Source organism: Pteronotus mesoamericanus, unplaced genomic scaffold (genome assembly GCF_021234165.1).
Source record: "Pteronotus mesoamericanus isolate MK-2021 breed Mesoamerican mustached bat unplaced genomic scaffold, CSHL_Meso_final contig_22, whole genome shotgun sequence".
Lineage (NCBI taxonomy): Eukaryota > Metazoa > Chordata > Mammalia > Chiroptera > Mormoopidae > Pteronotus > Pteronotus mesoamericanus.
Window position 1 is genome coordinate 7,440,375 of NW_026555090.1, and position 18,571 is coordinate 7,458,945.

Below are 18,571 nucleotides of genomic sequence, written 5' to 3' on the forward strand. Positions count from 1 at the left end.
ACTTCATTAAAACACAACAAGCTTCCTTGAAAATACTTCGGAGCAGCGGTTCCCTGGTTTGGGGAAGATGGTGGAGGAATGTATGTGGGAGGTAACATGTCAACGCTTCCCAGAGCCGGTGCTTTCTAGGGTCCAGGTCATCAGCAGCCCTTTCAGAATACCTTGGGTTGGGTCCACAGTTGCCTGTGGGTGGAATCTGAGGCTGGAAGGCTGGTGGCAGACAAGGTATCTCTGAAGAAAATGGATCGTTTGGTAGCAGGGTTATTGAAATGGATATTTCTCCACACATGGAGAGCCATGAGGCTATCCAATGTTTTGGGACAAAGGGAGATCTGGGACATACGCAAGCAGGACAGGTGTGAGGTGGAACAGTGGCCAAGAGCCCTCAACGATATGAATCTTTGGCCAGGGTTGGAGCCTCTGGGCTAGTGGCTAGCAGGGGCAGGAGGCGAGGGGACTTTGCCAGCTGCAGGAAGCAAAGCTGACCTTAGAACTGTGATGCCTCCGGGGCAGCTTCTCTTCCTTCCCTCCCAAAGACCAGGGTGGGAGGGCCCTCGGCTACGTGTCCTGGGATATCACCTCCACGGGCAGGAGGTGCAGGATAAACCAATGAGGCAAACAGAAAACCTAAAGAATGTCATTTTTGTTGAATGTTTCTGTTGAATGTTTCTGTTGAAAGCTCTAAGTGTTAAAACTAGAGAGAATATAGGAAGACCGAGGAAAATAAATTAGGGATGGAGACAGGTAAGTTGAGGGGGAGGGCAAAGCCCGGGAGATGAGAGGAAGGAAAGACTGAACTGGCCTAAAAGACTTGAGGTTACGACAAGAGTTTTGGGGTGGGAGAGTGGAAAAAAGGGAAGGAGAAATTTGAATTAAGGGAAAGGATTGGAACTCTGTTGAAGGAAAACCCACCTCTCAAGACACTGGCAAGCCCAGTTAGGGGGTTAAAAGAATTCTTGGGAAAGCCTTTGTGATGTTCGAAGTCATGGAGTCAAGAGTGAACTGGAGGAACAAGATAGGAGAGGTGGAAGGGCATGAGGGATTGTGAGGTCTTCGCTGTCATCCAAGGCCAAGGAGACTGGGCAGAAGAGAACCTGTGTGGATCCCAGTGTATTCTAGTCAGGTCACCGGAGGCCCGCACAAAGAACAAGCAGAGAAACGTCCTGGGCTTCCCTTGCCGGGGAAGGGGGCCTTCCATTGTGGGGAAGGGCCTGATGGGGCTGGAAGCCCCCACCAGGGGGGATGAAATCTAGGTTCCAGTCCCAGAACCCTCTCCTACCTGCTGCGTGCACTTGCCTAGTAATGTGGCTTTGTTCCACAAACACGGGCGGGCCGGCTGCATAAATGAGAGACGTCTATGTTCTAGTTAAGACATAATGTTATGGATTTTGAAATAAGGAACTGAATTGGAACAAGTTTGTAGACTTCTCTGTTTCTCTTCCCTCCCTTCCTCCCGCCTTCCTTCCCTTCCTTCCAGACCCAGGGGTGAAGCAGAAGAATCATTTTTAAAAAGTAAGGGTTCAGGTGGAATTTTCTGCGCTGACTGGCAGCAGAAGGTTTTACACTGGATAGCAGTAAGGCTGGGATGAGAAATATTTTGGAAGTAACTTATTAAACAACCCCTGAGACAGAAAGACAGGGCCCAGCAGAAGCGTCATCCTGAGGGCTGGAGAACTTGGTGCCAAGAACAAGTTTCTCATACAAAACGAGAACGATGAGATCAGGTTTCTGGTTTGGAGTGAATGTGTGTCTAGACAGCCAGGGAGGGCATTCTCACAGACCCACGTCCTTTCCCCGCTGCACCAATAGGCAGCCTACAAGAGGGCCGGCCAGGGCTGGGCTAGAGGGCAGCAGGTTTAGGGGACCAGCTCTGACAGACACACCGTTGTTTCTGGGAGTGGCCAACTGCTCTCTTTAGGTTGATTTCCTCTGGCCCAACCTTCTTAGCCTCCCCTCTGGAACAAACTCCCATAAACCCCTGGGACCAGCCCTTGAGAAGGTTTATGTATTTGTAGGGGAGGAAAATGGACAGAATTATCCCTGTTCTCACAGCCTCACAGTGCCAGTGATGCCACCCCAGCGGGGAAGCTGAGGGCTGTGTTCATCACCCTGAGCCTTAATACCCTCATGATTATGGGGTGGTGGGCCTTGGGGGAGGCGGGGAGACAAGAGCTTTGGAATTCTTGAAATAAGTAAGAGGAATCCGTCGATTGATTCCTCTGTGGACTGTGAACTTGGTTAGACTAAAAATTCCCAGGACTGACACTGGGAAGTTCTCCCTGCCCCATCCCCACCTCCCTTTTAAAGGGCCATACATAGTAGATGCAGAACTGGGGGATCTAAAATCCCAGTTCACGGTCATTGTTTCCGGAGTCTGACTTTGGCGAGTCACCTTTTTAGTATCATACCTTTGCCCAATAGTTCGGAGCTGAATGCCCCAGCCCCGGCCCGGGAAGGCGCCCTGGCCCTGGGAGTAGGGGACCCCCTCCTCTCCCTGCCTGGCTCTGGTCTTGAGGGAGTATAGCTCGCTGTCCACGCTCCAGGGCTGTCCTATCCTGCCCCGCCCCACTGTTAGAGGCAAGGAAGGGGCTGAGATAAGCTGGCAGGGGCTGCCCACGCCCCTCAGGAGAGCTGAGGGGATTCATCTGCCTGATGCCCTAGTGTCCCCTGCAGGGGAGAGACTGGGGGGCTGCTCAGTTAGCGCCCAGACCGGAAGCCTGGAGTACCATTATTTGCCTTTGCTAATGGGTCTCTGTCTCTGTGATCCAGAGGAGCCACTGGTCTGAAGGCGAGAAAATGGAGCTGCAGGAGGACCGGAAATAGGGGAAGGGGAAACAGGCAGAGAGAGAGAATTCTAAACCAAGAAGGGGCCAGGGGAGGTGGGCAGTGATGGGGAGAGAGGAGTGGACATGGTGCAGGACAGCCGCCTCGGGCCCTCCTGGATTGAGGGCTGGGCTGCCCGTCTTGAGAAGCCTCTGCCTCCATCCTGCCTGGCATGCGCGGCGGGGCACAGGTGGAGCCCTGGGTGACAGGAATGGCGAGCCCCTGAGACTTAGGGCATCACAGTGGCCTCCCCACCTGCAGCGCTCTGGCAGCGGGCAGATGCCTCTAGGGGCAGAGTAGGGGAGGGGAAGGCAGGCCTGAGTGGCGGGTCTTCGTTCAGACCTAGAGGCCTGGAGGAAGTGTGGAGATAATCAGGTTTCTGGAGAGGGCGTCCCAAAAGTCCGTGTACCTCCTCGGTACTCTCTTCTGAGAGGGCCGGAGAAAAGCCCCAGGGAAGTCAGGGGTGCAACACCTAGGGCTGGGGAGGGGCAAAGTCCCTCACAAGTGGGCCAAGGGGACCTTGTGGGTGGGGTGCCAGCTGGAACTGGGCAGGGTTCTCAACGGTGGGGAGGCAGAGGAAGGAAGGGAGTCCTTCCTTCCCTTGGCTTGGGGCAGGGGGGCCAGGGGGATCCTCGAGGGGTCAGCAGAAGAACGGTGGCTCAGTGGGGACAGGACAGTTCCAGCTGGCAGAAGAGATCATTGTTGTGCTTATGGACACAGCAGCTCCCTGTCTCTGAGAGCGAGCGGGCAGTTTTTAGGCACTAGAAGATTCCCGTGATGCGGTTCTAGGTAAATGAATGAGACCGAGTAGCCTGCTCTGTCAGCCCGTTGACTGCACCTGCTGGCCCACTCAAACCCAGGCAGCTTCGGACCAGGGTCGGGCCAGGGACTCTTGGCTGACAGACCTGCAGCTGAGCCCAGGAAAGGGAGAGAGGACATGGAACTGAAAGGGAGTTGGGGATGGTGGCGGGGGTGAGGCTGGCCTAGCCCCTCTGCTCACTCCCCTTGACTCTTCTGGGACAGCGAGTGATTGCTCTAGATCCCAGTCTGAGCGCGCTGTGCCAGACCACTGGGCTGCGTCCGGGGAGTATGGCTTTCTGGGCAAAGAGAGCCCACCCCCCCCTTCTGCAGAGAGGCCAAGGAAAGGGAGACACGGGGCTATAAGCTCCGCTCCGGGCCCCTCCTGCCCCGGCCCTGCCCCACCAGGCGCCTGGCCCTGTCCAGGCAGTCACACGGTCACTTCGGTCTTGCTGGCTGAGTAGCAGGTGTGGTGGCCGGGGATATAGTGCAGCTGCTCCACTGTGTTGTGTCTGCGCGAGGCGAAGGCCTGGCGCTTGGCCGCCGTCTGGCTCTGGCCCAGTGTGGCGTAGGAGTTACTGGAGGCACTGGGATGGGAGTGCATCTTGGTCATGCGGTAGCGTTCCAGCATGGGTGTGGACACAAAGACGTCCGTGTGTGAGAGCGCCCTGGACAGGGCCTGCTCGGGGAAGGCCGTCCGCTCGGGGGACAGCAGCGGGTCCTGGGAGTGCAGGCGCTCCGTGGACAGCAGCTGCTCGTCCGACAGGATGCGGTCGAAGGGCATGCCGAACTCATCAGGCAGGCCCCGCACAGGGGACAGCACCCTGTCCTGCGACATGGCCCGGATGGGCCGCCGGGGCCTCTCTCGAGGCAAGGGCTTCTGTTGGGACATCTGGATGACGTTGAGGGGGAGGGTGCCGCGGGCCGCCAGGTCCGGCAGGTGCCGCCTCCTCATGTAATACTCATCGGCCTCCTTGTCGGCTGCAGGGGGGAGACAGAGAGAGCCGTCAGCTGGGGTGACAAGGTGATGCCACACTGCAGCCGGGACTGAACTAGGACCCTGTAGCCTGGATGGGGCGGAGGCGGTGCTTGTCCAATAGATGTGCAAATGAGCTCCCAGAGAGCTTGTTAAACCTGTTGAACGCAGATTCTGATTCAGACCTCCTGTGGTAGGGCGTGGGGGGTGCTGGCTGAGAGCCTGCTCCCTGGCAATGCCGCCATGTCTAGCCCCACCTTGGGTGTGCAGGGGCTAAGGGACTTCCGGGAGCTCCCCAGGGAGCTCACGGCCGGGTGGAAACCAGCCCGGCCCCTGACCTCCTGCTCCAGTGCTCCTGCCACCGCACCTGTCCCGAGGCAGGATGGCTCCCTGGGCTGGCTGACACCGCCCCCCCACCCCGGGAGCAGCCAGCAGCTTTCCCATGAGGTGCGGGGCCTAGGAAGCTGGGCTGCAGAACCAGACTCCTGCTAGAATAAAGATGCTCCAACCCAGGCGATACTTTTGCAAATGTTTAGCTGGCAACTCAGGAACATAGTAACACTTTGTTTGGAGTAAGAGCCAAGGCCTAGGAAGCCAACATGGGCACCCCCCTAGAATCCAGCCTCTGCTTGTCTCCCCGGGCCCACAGCAGGAGCAGACCCAGGTGATGGCGCAGCTTCTGCAGGCGCTCCGCCCTTGCCTCCACCCGGGAGGCCTGCCCCAGCTCATACTGCCTGCCGAACCCTGGGACTTACCCGGGATACACACCAGCCAGGCTGGCGTCCCCCAGGCAGGCCTTCAGGTCTCTGCAGAACATGGGGACACTTACTGCTCCTCAGTTTTCCCAGAGGGCAACGAGCGGGTAGACCCTGCCTCCTGAACCACGTATTCTCTCATCCTGGGCAGGCATCTGACTCCTCAGGTAGTTGGCAATCCCCACTTCTAGCCACAGAAACGCACCATTCCACCTTGTAGGTGGCCGATATGGACTCATGGGCTGCCGTCAATCGTGGTAGGTTAACCTGGAGCTTTAAGCAAATACTTAGCCCTGCAGTTGGGTGATCATGAAAATAGATTCATGGGGACGTGGGGGGAGAAGTTCCAAGGGCCGGAAAGCTACGAGAGAAGAGCTAGCTCTTCCACCGCACACCTTCTAGACATTGTAATGTCTTCAATCCATCGATCCCCAGAGCCGCCCCAGACTCAGATGCAGAGCTGGGATGATGGATGAACGGGACTCAAGGGATGAAAATGGGTAAGTGTTGGGAGTGGCGAGTCTCAGCATCGCAAGACAGTGTTGCCTGGGTTAGGAAGGGGGTGGTTTATGGCCCTTCCACAGAGAGGTCTCTGTGATGAGACCCAGAAAGCACTGGTGTTGGTAGCCTCTCCTCCAAGACCTTGAGAGTGAGGAAGGCCCCTGGTGTGAAGGCGGTAGGTGTGGGATGAGGCTGGGGACGGGCTCGCTCCTGCGTGCCACCTGTGGCCGTGCGGACCTGGGAGTGCCACGGCCTCTGTTCTACCTATAAGGAACATGAGCTCAGGCCCAAAAGAACAAAAACAAGGGCTTGTTTATCGTCTTCTTCCATGCTACCCTCGCTCTTCGTTCTTGGGACTCCACATCGGCCCGGTCCCTCAGATGTAGGGCAAGAGAGAGAGATACAGGAGGTCGCTGTGGAGGCTCCGAGACAGACCCGGGACAACCCCACTTACTTAGCCGCTTCAGGGATGAGTACTTGCTGGGGTGGGACTTCACTGCAGACTCATAGGACGGGGGCAGGTGGGCCAAGTTCTGGAAGGAGCGGGAGAAGGACAGGTCATAGGGCTCAGTGGCTGATGTCAGGATGTTGTTCATCCGTGGCTTTTCTGCAAAAGAAGGGGGGTGCGTCACATTAGTGAGGACAAAGGCTGGGGAGACAGGAGGGAGGGGGTCTCTGTCTCACATCCCCGTCCCACTTTCCTGGCCCCAGGTGCTAGGACGCAAGTGGGACTGGTGACTCAGTTTCCCTCATACTCAGTTCCAGCTGTCAACGAGCCTGCGTGCAGGTGCTGTCTTACCCGCCACTGGCCGTGATGGCAGCTTACCCTTCCTTGGAGGACAAACCCTTTCTCCTGGGGCACCACTGGGCTGCCTGCTAGGGATGTAAGCCTGATGGAGCGGCGGGGCGGGGGGTGGGGTGGGGGGGAGCACTGGGGAGAGGGGCACGGGTTATAAAGTGATCTGTGTTGGCGTGAAAGTTACGTCCTTTCCCTAATAGCTGTAGGCAAGCCTAGTTCCTTGGCTCAGGAAAACCTGAGTTGGAAGGAGGAGGGACGGCTGGTGTTGGCCACACACAGCCGTAGGCCGGGGTCCGAGACCCGGCTGCACCGAGGCTGCAGCCCGCCCTGTCCACGCCGTCCCTTCATCTCCCACTCGCCCCTTCCGCCGGGGCCTCTCCAGGCCCTGCACCTGACAAGCCTCTGGGAGCTACAAAACCATTTTCTTCTTGTTCCAGCTTCTTTCTTTGAAGCCCCTTAGCTCTCTGAGCTGTGGAAGGTAAGAATGGGGTCAAAAATGCTGAGCACATCTACCCTTTTTCTCCCTCCTTCCCTTGAGATAGATCCTTGAGATTCCAAAATCTGAAGAGACAGAGGGAATGTTGCTCAAGGCCGGGCCTGGGGAAAGCACGGGGGAAGGAATGGAAGAAAAGATGAGGGAGAGGTACGGTGGATGACTGATGAGGTCAATGCGTTGGACTGGGCTCTGGGGGACAGAGTAGGGATAGGGCAGGACTCGGGGAGTTGGGGGCGGGGCGGTACAGGTACGGTGCGGGAGTGGCCGTGAAGCTGGAGGACAGAGAGGAACGGAGGTCTGGGGAAGGAAGACGAGTATGTGTTGGTGCTTGGCTGACCTGAGGCACAGCAAGAAGTCAGCAGGTATAATGTGGAAGCAGTGGTACCATTCCAGAAATGAGGTGGGCGGGTGCCTTTTGCGCCATCCCTCCATCTACTGTGGCCTGGGACACCGAGAAGGGACAGGCTCTAACTTTGGACAAATGTAACAGAGGATTGTGGCTCCCCCTGCCTCTTGGCAAAGTGAGTGCTAACCCCTAGAAGACAGGAATTCTGTGAACCAGGGGACAAAGGAAAGCGCTCCCAGGCAGAGTGCAAGGGAAGCTTCAGCACAGGGAACTCCTGGCTTCTCTGTCCTGTCCTGCCTGCGCTGGTTCCCGCGGCACTGGGGAGGGAGACAGGTGTTCCAAGGAGCTGGTGTTTATGCCAGCACATGTGTGAGGGGGTGGGGGATGCTCAGCATCCCTGAGAGATCAGAACATGCTGTACAGAAAGCCTTATAGGCACGGATCGGGATAGATGCCAAGGAGTGGAGTGGGCAGGACGCCGAGAGCACTGCTACCCAGAGCTGGGGAGTAGCTACCAGTCCCTCGGTTCTCGTTTCTTCTCTTCTGGCCACTGAGGGCCTCCCTCAACATCACCCAGCTCACCCGCTTCCAAACGCAATGCTTCTGGGTGCTCTTAGCCTGCGTTGTTCTCTAAAACAGGCCTCGGAGCCAAGGCCCCGTCTCCCTTGCCTTCTGCCATCACCAAGATGGCCCTAGCCCCCGGCTCCTGCTTCCTCTCCTGCGGCAGTGCCCTGTCTCTCTCTTCCTCCAGCCAAATTGTCCCTTCGCTCAAGACTTTGCTATGACAATGTCATGTCTTTTCAGCCCACAGTGATTTCTAGTCTTCAAGGCCCTATTGCTCTTCTGGCCAGTCCCCTCCAGTTGATGTCTCCTCACTTCACTCGAGTTGATCTTGATGATCTCCAAAGGCCACAGCCTCCTTGACAGCAAAATTCCTGCTTTCTATTTTTTTTCTGATGCCTTCAGAGTGTTTGTCTCAAAATACGGATCCAATTAATGCTCTTTGGTTAATCAAGTGAACACAGGCCACCTCTCTTAATAGCTGTCCTCCCAGCTCCTGGGAATAGCGTTGGTGCCCAAGGAAAGACTCCAGAGGAAACGATGCCTCTGCTGGGTTGTGAGCTGCTCAAGGGCAGGGACCAGGTCTCACTCATTGAACCCCGTCTTCTGATCCCAGGCAGAACAGGAAAGTAGGAAGATTGGGGAGGAAAGAGTGACTTCTCCCGCGGTACCCAGGAGGCTGTGCTCGTGTGGGCTTCTTCTGGGGGAAACCAGCACATGGATATTCCTCCAGACTGTTACTGTGCAAGGGAAGCACCCTTCGCCGGCCCATTCCTGCCTCTCTTCCTGCTGCTGCGTCATCACCCTAGGTGTGCCCCAGCCTCTTTGCCCTCCGAGCTTCTCTCTCAGCCTTCCCGCACAGGTTGTTCCCACTCCCAAGGCTTCCGATACTGCCTCTGAAGCCTAACTTACATCTTCAGCTGTAACCTCCCTCCAGACTTCATGCACGGATTTCTAACTGCTTGTTGCATTTCCTATGATCACACTCAGTTCTAGGTGTCCATATCCAAACTCCCCATCAATAGCTCCACCTCCTGTACACGCTGGCTGTTTCCCTTTTCCTTCGATTGTGTTAATAAGACACCCCCCTTATTCTTCTAATTAAGCCTAGCTCACTCAAAATTGACTCTTATCAGCCGTATTCAGTTAGTAATTAAATTTTCCCAATTCTTTTTCCAAAATATTTTATATGTGGTCCCTTCTTTCTGCTCCCACTATCAACATCATCACTCCTAGAAATGGTGATGACTGAGAAACGGTACCCACTTCCTTGAACGGATCTCTTCCATTTCTCCCAGTTTTTATTCTCCCTAAACTCCACAGCCTGAGACACCTTATTAAGCTGTTGCTTTCATTATCGCATATTTCCACTAGGAGCCCAGCACTGGAAAGGGACATCAAACCAGCCCACTTCTGTCCTCCTGACGACAGTGTGGCCCGGTCTCAGAGCTGGAGCAGAGAATAATCTGACACGAGAGTGGCAGGTCTCTCTGCTGGGTGAGCTTAGAATTTATCTTTGTTTTGGGTTTCTCTCTCGCTAAAATTGAATGATGTTTTCACATTCTTTCAAGCAAAGAGAGAAGAGTGACTGACAGCTCACAATTTACATGGCATGGCTGGCATATGTTCTGTCGAGCTCTGAGCAGGTGCCAGAAATAGTTTTGCTCTGCAGTTGCCTGTGCGAAGATGTGATTGGGTGGGAGGGTGTTGTACGCCAAGGGGGAACATGGCTCCGGAGCCCTTTGGCACTAGCTGGCATTCCTGGGCTGTCCCGCTTCCAGCGGCTCCCCCTGCCAAGAGGCTACAGCTCATACCACGCAGTTTAGTTTAGAGTTTTATCCGATCTTCATTAGTTTGGTTGGGGAGGATCGATAGCGTCTCGTGTCGTCCTTAAACGGTACCACAAGTAGCCTTGGGCAGAGGAGTGTTCACTGCTTGCTGTGGACATAGGGGATTGATGGCTGCGAGACGTGGTGTAGGTTGCGCGTGAAAATGGGTCAGAAAGGGCCTCACTTCTTTTCTTCCATGGTGGGACATCACCCTGACACCAGAGACGGGGCGCTAAGGGGACCATGGTTGGAACGCCAGAGTGAGGCACGTGGCTCTGAGGGAAGGTGGACACCTGACTCCTCGCACTTCCTTAGCTTCAGGGAGCCGGTGACCATAGGCTTGATGCCTGAACAGGCGGCCGTAGTCAGGGCGGAGCCCCTTGGAATGAGGCTGGAATGCAGAGTGCTCTCAGTCCCCTCTCACCAGGGGTGGGGGCCTAGGTAGCACTGCTTAAAATCAGATGGGTATATTGATGATCACCTGGAAATCATAGAAAATTTTAAGGAAGAGGTTTAGGCATTTTGTTGTCTCTCCAACACAGTAGCACAAGGGAGGTAGGTCCCTCTTTGGAGAAGGGTTGTTAGGGGGTGGTTGGCCAGGAAGAAGATGCCCTAACTTCTGTTGCTTACATTTTAGGAACTTGATTTGTCCCAGGTCTTTATAAACAGATGTCCAGGTGCATCCCAAGATGTGGAAAGCTGACGTGAACTATCCCCTGCCTGGGATTGGGAGTCCTGGGTTCTACATTGTGTCCTGCCTATAAATGACACAACCTGATCATTTAAAAAAAAAAACCCAACATCTATTTTAATTAATAACGAAAAAGTCCCTGTGGACTGAACATGCCACAGAATTCATAGAATCATAGTAGCCAAAGCCCGGAGTTCAAGGTGTTGTGTTATTGCTTGAAGTCAACATCGCGTTTTTGTTTTTCAAATGTGCATATATCTAATTTCAACTAAAGCCTGGGGAAGAGCAGGCATGAGGTCTTTGCTTTAGTTTCTCTAAACCATAGATTATAGCCCTGGCTGGTGTGGTTCAGTGGATTGAGTGGCAGCCTTCGAATCAACGGCTCACCAGTCTGATTCCCAGTCAGGGCACACGCCTGGGTTGAGGGCCAGGTCCCCAGTTGGGGGCATGTGAGAGGCAGCAGCACATTGATGTTTCTCTCTCTCTCATTCTCCTTCACTTCCCCTCTCTCTAAAAATAAATAAATACACACACATACATACACACACACATACATACATACATACATAAAATCTAAAAAAAACCCCAAACCACGGATTATAGCTCTGCCATTGTCTTAGGGCTAGATCTGTTTTTATTTCCTTAAGTCTTGTTATTGAAAAGACCTTTCCTAACCTGGGCATTATATCCTCTGGCTACTCCGTCTCCAGCTCCCTCCCTAGATCCCTTTTCCTCTTCTCTTCTCTAAACACCAGTGCTCCGTAAGGCTCAGGCACCTTCATGGAGATGTAGGCTCTACCTTTTTGCCCAAACTGATAGTTCTCAAATCTATACCTCGAGCTTGAGGTCCATCTGATCTGTGGGGTTAGATTTTAAACGGCTTATGGATGCCCTGTTGAAATTCCTGCCCTTAGCCTAAGCTATTAAAACTCAGAGTGAGACCATCATTTTTTCTCAATGTCCAAGCTTCACTCTGCAGTACTAATATTCCATGGGCTTGGAATGTGAGACTCCGGTTCTCATTCACCGTTTCCCTCCCTGCATCCTCCATATCCAATGAGTCCCCAAATCCTGTTTCTAGCCACCTCCTCAATCCAGGCCCACGATCTATCTTCCGGTTCAGATTTCTCTTGGCTCTAATCTCTGGCCATTTCTAAGACAAATCATCCTGTTTGCTCCTAACAGACAAAATTTTCCATACCCATGGAATCATTACATCACTCCATTGGGTCAGAACAGACTCTTTAAATAGCCATGGACACATTCCAGTAGGGCGTGGGTTTGGGAAGCAAGCCAAAGTTTCTCAAATGAAGATATTCTTCTTTCCTAAGACAGAATATTAAGTTATAGCCAGGGGGAAAAAAAAACATCTGCCCAAGGTTGAACCAATTCTAGACTGGATCTGGATTTAAGCAAGGAGAGAGAATCCAAGAAGGGAGGTAAAGGAGAGATTTTTCTGCTTATACTCCAGAGGCAAGGACAAAACCAGTTTCATTGCTTCTTGTTGTTGTTATTATTTTGGTTTATTTGTTTTTAAGCTATATAGCAGCATCAGAGACTGTTCCAAGAAATGAGAGAACCCAGGTTGAGTGGTGAAGTGTGTCAGTTAGAGAGAAATACTTCTGATAGTCCATTAATAGAGTCATAATTGCCCTAGTGACTTTATGCAACATATTTCTGTTTGTTCCCCATCCCCAATAAATTACTGTATGTATGTTTACACATACATACATACTCTCTCTCTCTCTTAATATTGCTGTGAATAACCTGTAGCATTTTTCATTTTGAGAAGGGTAAGAATTAGATTACAGCTCTTAAAATGGACAAAAATATGATTTGATCTTCACACTTGGGCAAAATAACAAATGTGTGAGGTTATTCTTTGCAGCATGTTTGTAGTAGTGAAAGAAAGGAAACAACCTAAATGGTCATACACATATGTACATATACACACAGATAAATATGTATAGTTTCCACATGTGTAAGAATGCTATATATACTATTTTTAACCTGTTTCCTTGACACTTAGTGGACAGCATATCTTGAATATATTTTTATGTTTTAAAATATTCTTTAAAATATGTGGTTTTACATCTTTCTGTAGAATAATCCATTGTATAATTATAGGTAACGAGTGTAATATGTTTATTTAGCATATATACTTAAGAACTTCCCTATTATTGTGTATTTAGGTTGTTTAAAAGTTTGATAATGTGCCCTGGCTGGTGTGGCTGAGGGGACTGAGCCCCAGCCTTTGACGTGAAAGGTCGCTGGTTCAATTCCCAGTCAGGGCACATGCCTGGGTTGCAGGCTGGGCCCCTGGTTAGGGGTATGTGAGAGGCAACCAACTTATGTTTTTCTCGCACACTGATGTTTCTCTCCTTCTCTTTCTCCTTCCCTTCCTCTCTCTCTGAAAATAAATAAATAAGATCTTTAAAAAAATGTTTAATAATGTTATACCAAACAATCTTAGACACAAATCTGTGGCCATGTCTCATTTCCTTAAGTGAGGAACTAAAAGCCAACATTTCTAGGTCAATACACGGCCGGTTGCCTGGCGATGGATGAAGTGGGTTGACAGATTTCCTCACATCGAACCATTCCTCTATCCCTGGGAAATACCTTATTTGATTCTGGTGTTGTATTCTTTCATTATATGACTGGATTCTATTTGCATATATTTTTTAATTCATATAGGTTCATAAAGAAAATTTGTATTTTTTTTCTAACATGTCAGCTTTTTATATCAAGATAATGATTTTGTAAAATCAAATGAATAGTGTTCCATCCTTCTGTATGCCTTGAAGCTATTAATATAGCATATGAAATATCTGTTTCTTGGAAGTTTGGAAGAATGAAATAATAAAACATGTCCGATGTCTTAATTGGGGCATCCTATTAGCGCTGCAGAAGGAGGCTGGCTTGTTATTTTGTTGTTACACGACAACTTTGAGAGATAGGTATTATCATCAGTTTACAGTTAAGGAGAATAAGGTTTGGAGAACTTAGAATAATTTGCCCAACAGGTGACTCTAGGGTGCGACCCCAGGCAGGCTGGTGCCAGAGCCCACGTTCCCTAACCATTATGCCTGCTGCTTGGCATGCTTGGCATCTGTTTCCTTGCATATTGATTTATTCAAGTTTTCTAATTGTAAATTAAAATTGTAATTTCCTTTTTTTCTTAAAATTCATTTAAGAAAATCCATTAGACCTTTTAAATTTTATTAGCTTAAAACTGTAACATTCCCTCAGAAAACATCTGTGAAATTATTCCTCTTTCCTTATTCTTAATTTCCCGTGTTCGCGTTTTGTTGATGAAAATTTATTTGTAGTATTATTCTTTTTCAGAGAACTACCTCTTATACATATCTATTTGTGTGTGTGTGTGTGTGTGTGTGTGTGTTATCTTCAAATTGTTACTTTGTGCTTTTGAATTTGTTCCTTCTTGCTTCCTAATTTTAATTTTCTTTGGTTTGGTTTGTTATTGTTTTCTAATTCCTGGGCTTGAATGATTAGTCTTTTTTTTTTTTAACTCTTTTCTGCTAATATAAAGTCTTTAGCTGTAAATTTGTCTCTGGCACTATCCCATGAGCCTCAGATACAGAATGTTCTTAACGTTGTTGTGTCCAGAATGATCTGTAATTGCAGCCTGGATTTTCTCTGCGACCCAGAGTTACTGAGTAGAATGTTGTTAAATTTCAAAGTGTTTGGACTTGTTGGTTTGAACTTTTGCCATTAATTTTCTGTTTTATTTGAACTTTTGCCATTAATTTTCTGTTTTACCACACTGTGGTCAGCAAACAGGGCCTGTTCAGTTTCTGCTTTTTGGAATTTATTGAGATTTCCTTTGTGGGCTAACATATGATCAATTTTTGTAAATGTCTCATGAGTTCTTAGAGAAAACGTATATTTTCTTTTTGTAGAATACAAAACTGATGTATATTTATTAAATGAGACACATGAAATGACATTAATCAGCTCCTCTCTAACCTAATTCATTTTTGACCCACTTAACCTGGCAAGGACTAAGGGAAGTGTGTTACAGTGTCCTGCTACGGTTGTGTTCCTGTCCCTTTTTTCTTTATATTTGTTATAGAATGGGTTTTGGTATTTCATAGCTACATATCAACACCAAAGGCTCATGATGCTTATGTCTCCGTCGGGGCTTGCGCCCTTTCTCAGCATTAAGTTGCCCTTTCTGTCCTATCTCGTGCCTCCTTTCGCCTTTAAGTCCTCTCAAGCTGATGTCTGTATTGCCAGCCCACCCTTCCCTGTGTTTGCCTTTGGCTGGTCCCTTGGCCTCTCCTTTTTTATCTACCCTTTCTGTGTCACGTTGTTTTATGCTTGTAGCCTTTGCACATGGCATTCAATTTTTAAGGACAGTTTACCTGTGTGCTTCGGCGCGCTCTGGGTTGCCTTGATAGTTACCATGAATCCTTCTGCTCTGAGAACTGCCCTCCCTTCGGTGACAGTGCCCCTCTTCTCCCTGTTACAGTTGCATGTGGTTGACCCTGTGCCCCTGCCCACAGCCCCAGCTCTAGGTCGTGGCTGGTCTGGCCAGGTGTGAGTACCTGGCTCACCCTGGACCAATCAGAGTTCCTTCTCCAGAAATTAGGAGTCATTATAAATTTGGGCACTCTCATAGCTGGACCCGTGAAAACGAGGTAAAACTATGGGCAGTCTTACAGATTTGGGAGAAAGTACATCTTTAGAGGCCAGGACGTTGTATTTTATACTAATGGCCACAGTTGTATTTCTAAGTCCAATGCTATCCCATAACTTTCCCAGCCCCGCATCAGACAGAGTCTTTTCTCCCTCTCCTTTGAACTGGTGGCCTTCGTGACTGTCTCAATGAGCCCGGTGCAACAGAAGTAACACTGGCGCGACTTCTGCAGCTAAGCGGCTGCAGGCGAGACGGCTTTCACCGGGCTCTGTCTTTCGGCACACTCCACCGTGGACCCCAGCCACCATGCTGTAAGGACATCCAGGCCACGCGCAGAGGCCACGTGTCAGAGCTGACAGCTCCAGCCAGGTATCCACCAACAATCGTCACCAAACTGCCAGACACAGGTGAGTGAGAATTCAGAGGATTCCAGCCCCCAGCCCTCTGGCCGCCCAAACCCAAACAAACAGCAGAGACGAGCAGTACCCCTGAGCCCTGCCCAAACGGCAGGTTTCAAAGCAAAATAAACGTTGCCCTCAGTGCACTGCTTTTATTTTGAGATAACTGTAGATTCACAAGCAACTATAAGAAAGAATGCAGATATCTTATGTACTCTTTAGCCAGTTTTCCCAGTGTTAACATTTTGCAGAACTATAGTACTGTAACCAAACCAGAATATCAACATGGACATGGTCAAGGTAGAGAATGTTTCCATCATGGGCAGGGTCCCTTGTGGCACCTGTTTATAGCCATACCCACTCCCTTCCTGCACCCAACCCCTCAGTAACCCTGGCATCATGCCTTTAATTTTGTCATTTCAAGAATGTTACAAAAATGGAATTATACAGCATGTGATGCTTAGGGTTGCATAATATCCTGGAGATTTATAGAGCATCATACTTGGGAGATCCACCCAAGTGTTGCATGTACCAATAGTTTTTATTCCTTTTTATTGCCATGGAGTCAATATTCTATGATATGGATGGTACCACGGTTTGTTTAAATAATTGTCTGTTGTACAACATTTGGGTTTTCAGTGTTGCAATATTATGAGTAGAGCTGCTGTAAACATTCACATGCAGGTTTTTGTGCCAACATAAGTCCTCATTTATCTCGGGTAGGAGTGCAATTGTTGGGCTATATGGTGGTAGCTTGTTTATTGCTTTCAAGAATGTACAAAACTGTTTTCTAGCATGGCTGCACCAATTAACATTCCCACCAGCAATGAATGAATGAACGGCCTAGCTTCTCCACATCCTTGCCAGCATTTGGTGTTGCCACTATTTTTTAGCTTTTTTTGGTCATTATAGTTATGGAGTGATATTTCATTGTAATTTTAATTTGCATTTCCTAATGCTAATGATGCTAAACACCTTTTCATGTGCTTTGGTTTTCATCTGTAAATCTTCAGTGAAATGTCTCTTGATTTCTTTTGCCCACTTTCTAATCAGACTGTTTGCAATTTTTCTGTTACCTTCTGAGAGTTCTTTTTGTGTCCTAGACACCAGTTATCTGTGGGATATGTCGTGAGCAAATGTCTCCCGGCTGCAGCGTGTCCTGTCAGTCCTTTAACAGGGTCTTTGCAGAACAGAAGTTTCAACTGGGATGAAGTCCAGTTTATTAATTTTTTATTATATAAATTGTGCTAAAAAACTTTCCCTGACCCTAGATCCCAAAGGCTTTTTCCTTTTTTCTAGATGTTTTATAGTTTTATATTTTACATTTAAACCCATGATCTATCTTGAGTTAAATTTCATATAAATTATGAGACTTAGGTTTAGGTTGGTTTTTTTTTTTCTTCTTACAGATGTCAAACTGTTTCAACATCATTTCTTGAAAAGGCTGTCTTCTATTTAATTTATTTTGCAAATTTGTAAAAAACAAATCAGTGGAACATATTTGTGTGGGTCTGTTTCTGTATTTTCTACTCTGTTCCATTGATCTACATGTATATTCTTCTGCCAATACCAGACAGTCTTGTTTGCTGTAGTTATATGGTATTTCTTGAAATTGACTAGACTGATACCTCCCACTCTATTTTTCCATTTTAAAATTATTTTATCTCTCCTAATTCCTTTGACTTTCCATATACATTTTAGAATAACATTGTCTATATCTACAAAAAAGTGTTGCAAGGATGTTGATAAGAATCATGTCAAATCTGTATATTATTTTGGGAATACTCATATGTTTATCCTGCTGAGTTTTGCAGTCCAGGAGCATGGTATGTTTCTTTATATTGTACCATTTTAACGCCTTTGGCAATAATTACATGCGAAGACTGGCTTGTGGTCCCATCCAGTGATGCACTTCGGGGCGCTTCTAGAACAGTGCTACACAACTGGATCCAGGAGACCTTGTGGAGTGCTTGGAAGTGGCTCAGGGGCCGCTGTCTGAGAGGTAGAGTCTAGAGGATGGTGTCTTAGCCCTGTCCCCGCAGCCTCACCCCATCCACAGCAGCTTGATTTTCATCTGTCTTCCGTATTGGGCTTCTACATGAGATTTCATTCGAAGAAACAGTTTCGGTGCTTATAGATTTAAAAATCTATGGGTCAAATTCAGCTACTTCATTTTATAGTTGAGAAAAGAGGCCCAGAGAAATGAAACGACCAGACCAAGACCCCAAAGTTGGTAGCAGAGAAAGGACTAGGTCTTAGTGTTTTTTCACGATGCATCATTGTCTGAAAGCTTCCATGCTGTTTACAAAGCCTCTCTTGTGTCTCCTAGCGGAGGTTCCCAGGAACAGTGCATTTTCTGGTGGCTTTGTCCCCCTGTGAAAGCTGCATTTGGCCCTCAGTGTTTATCTGACTTCTCTGAAATAACTTACTCTGAATGCTGGGGTGGAGGGGCAGCAAGAATGGAGGGTGGTTCTGGATCAATAAGTTTTGGATTCTACTCATTGCACCCTTCCTCCTGGATATTCATCATGCATGTTAAAGGCTCTGAGAAGTCTAGCCACAAGTAAGACATTTTATTATTTGACTGCAGGGAATTTTTTTTTCACCTCACACAGTGTACAAACAGGAAACAGATATGCATCCCTGTGGGTGTTTTATGGGGATTTTAATAAAGTGATTATTTCCCAAGGTGTGGACAGGGTATAGGGAGCCCATAAGGGATGGAGCAGTGCCTGGGGACCAGTAAGAGCGGCAGGCTTTATCCGAGCCAGGCCTGAGTGCTGATGGGGGTGGCTGCCAGAACCCAAAGGAGGAGGGGGTTGTGCAGACAGGACCCCCGATCTCTGGTTGAGGAACACGGCCAGTCCCCGATGAGTGTTCCAGAAGGAAGCCTGGGAACTAAGTATACCCTAACTTCCCTCTCCTCCATCCCTTT

The 18,571-nt window shown here is 49.2% G+C and overlaps 1 protein-coding gene across 2 annotated transcripts in view; it reads right to left on the minus strand.

Annotated features, from left to right (window-relative positions):
• Positions 1 to 659: 659 nt before the first annotated feature.
• Positions 660 to 18,571, minus strand: part of SHISA6 (shisa family member 6) — a 273,975-nt gene continuing 256,063 nt past the window's right edge. For both annotated transcript variants that reach the window (XM_054571232.1, XM_054571231.1), the window contains 2 exons: positions 6,308 to 6,460; positions 660 to 4,602 (listed from right to left, as the gene is read on the minus strand). In XM_054571232.1, coding sequence (XP_054427207.1) covers positions 4,052 to 4,602; positions 6,308 to 6,460 — 704 coding nt within the window. In that variant the 3' untranslated portion in view covers positions 660 to 4,051. The remainder of the gene's footprint in view (positions 4,603 to 6,307; positions 6,461 to 18,571) is intronic.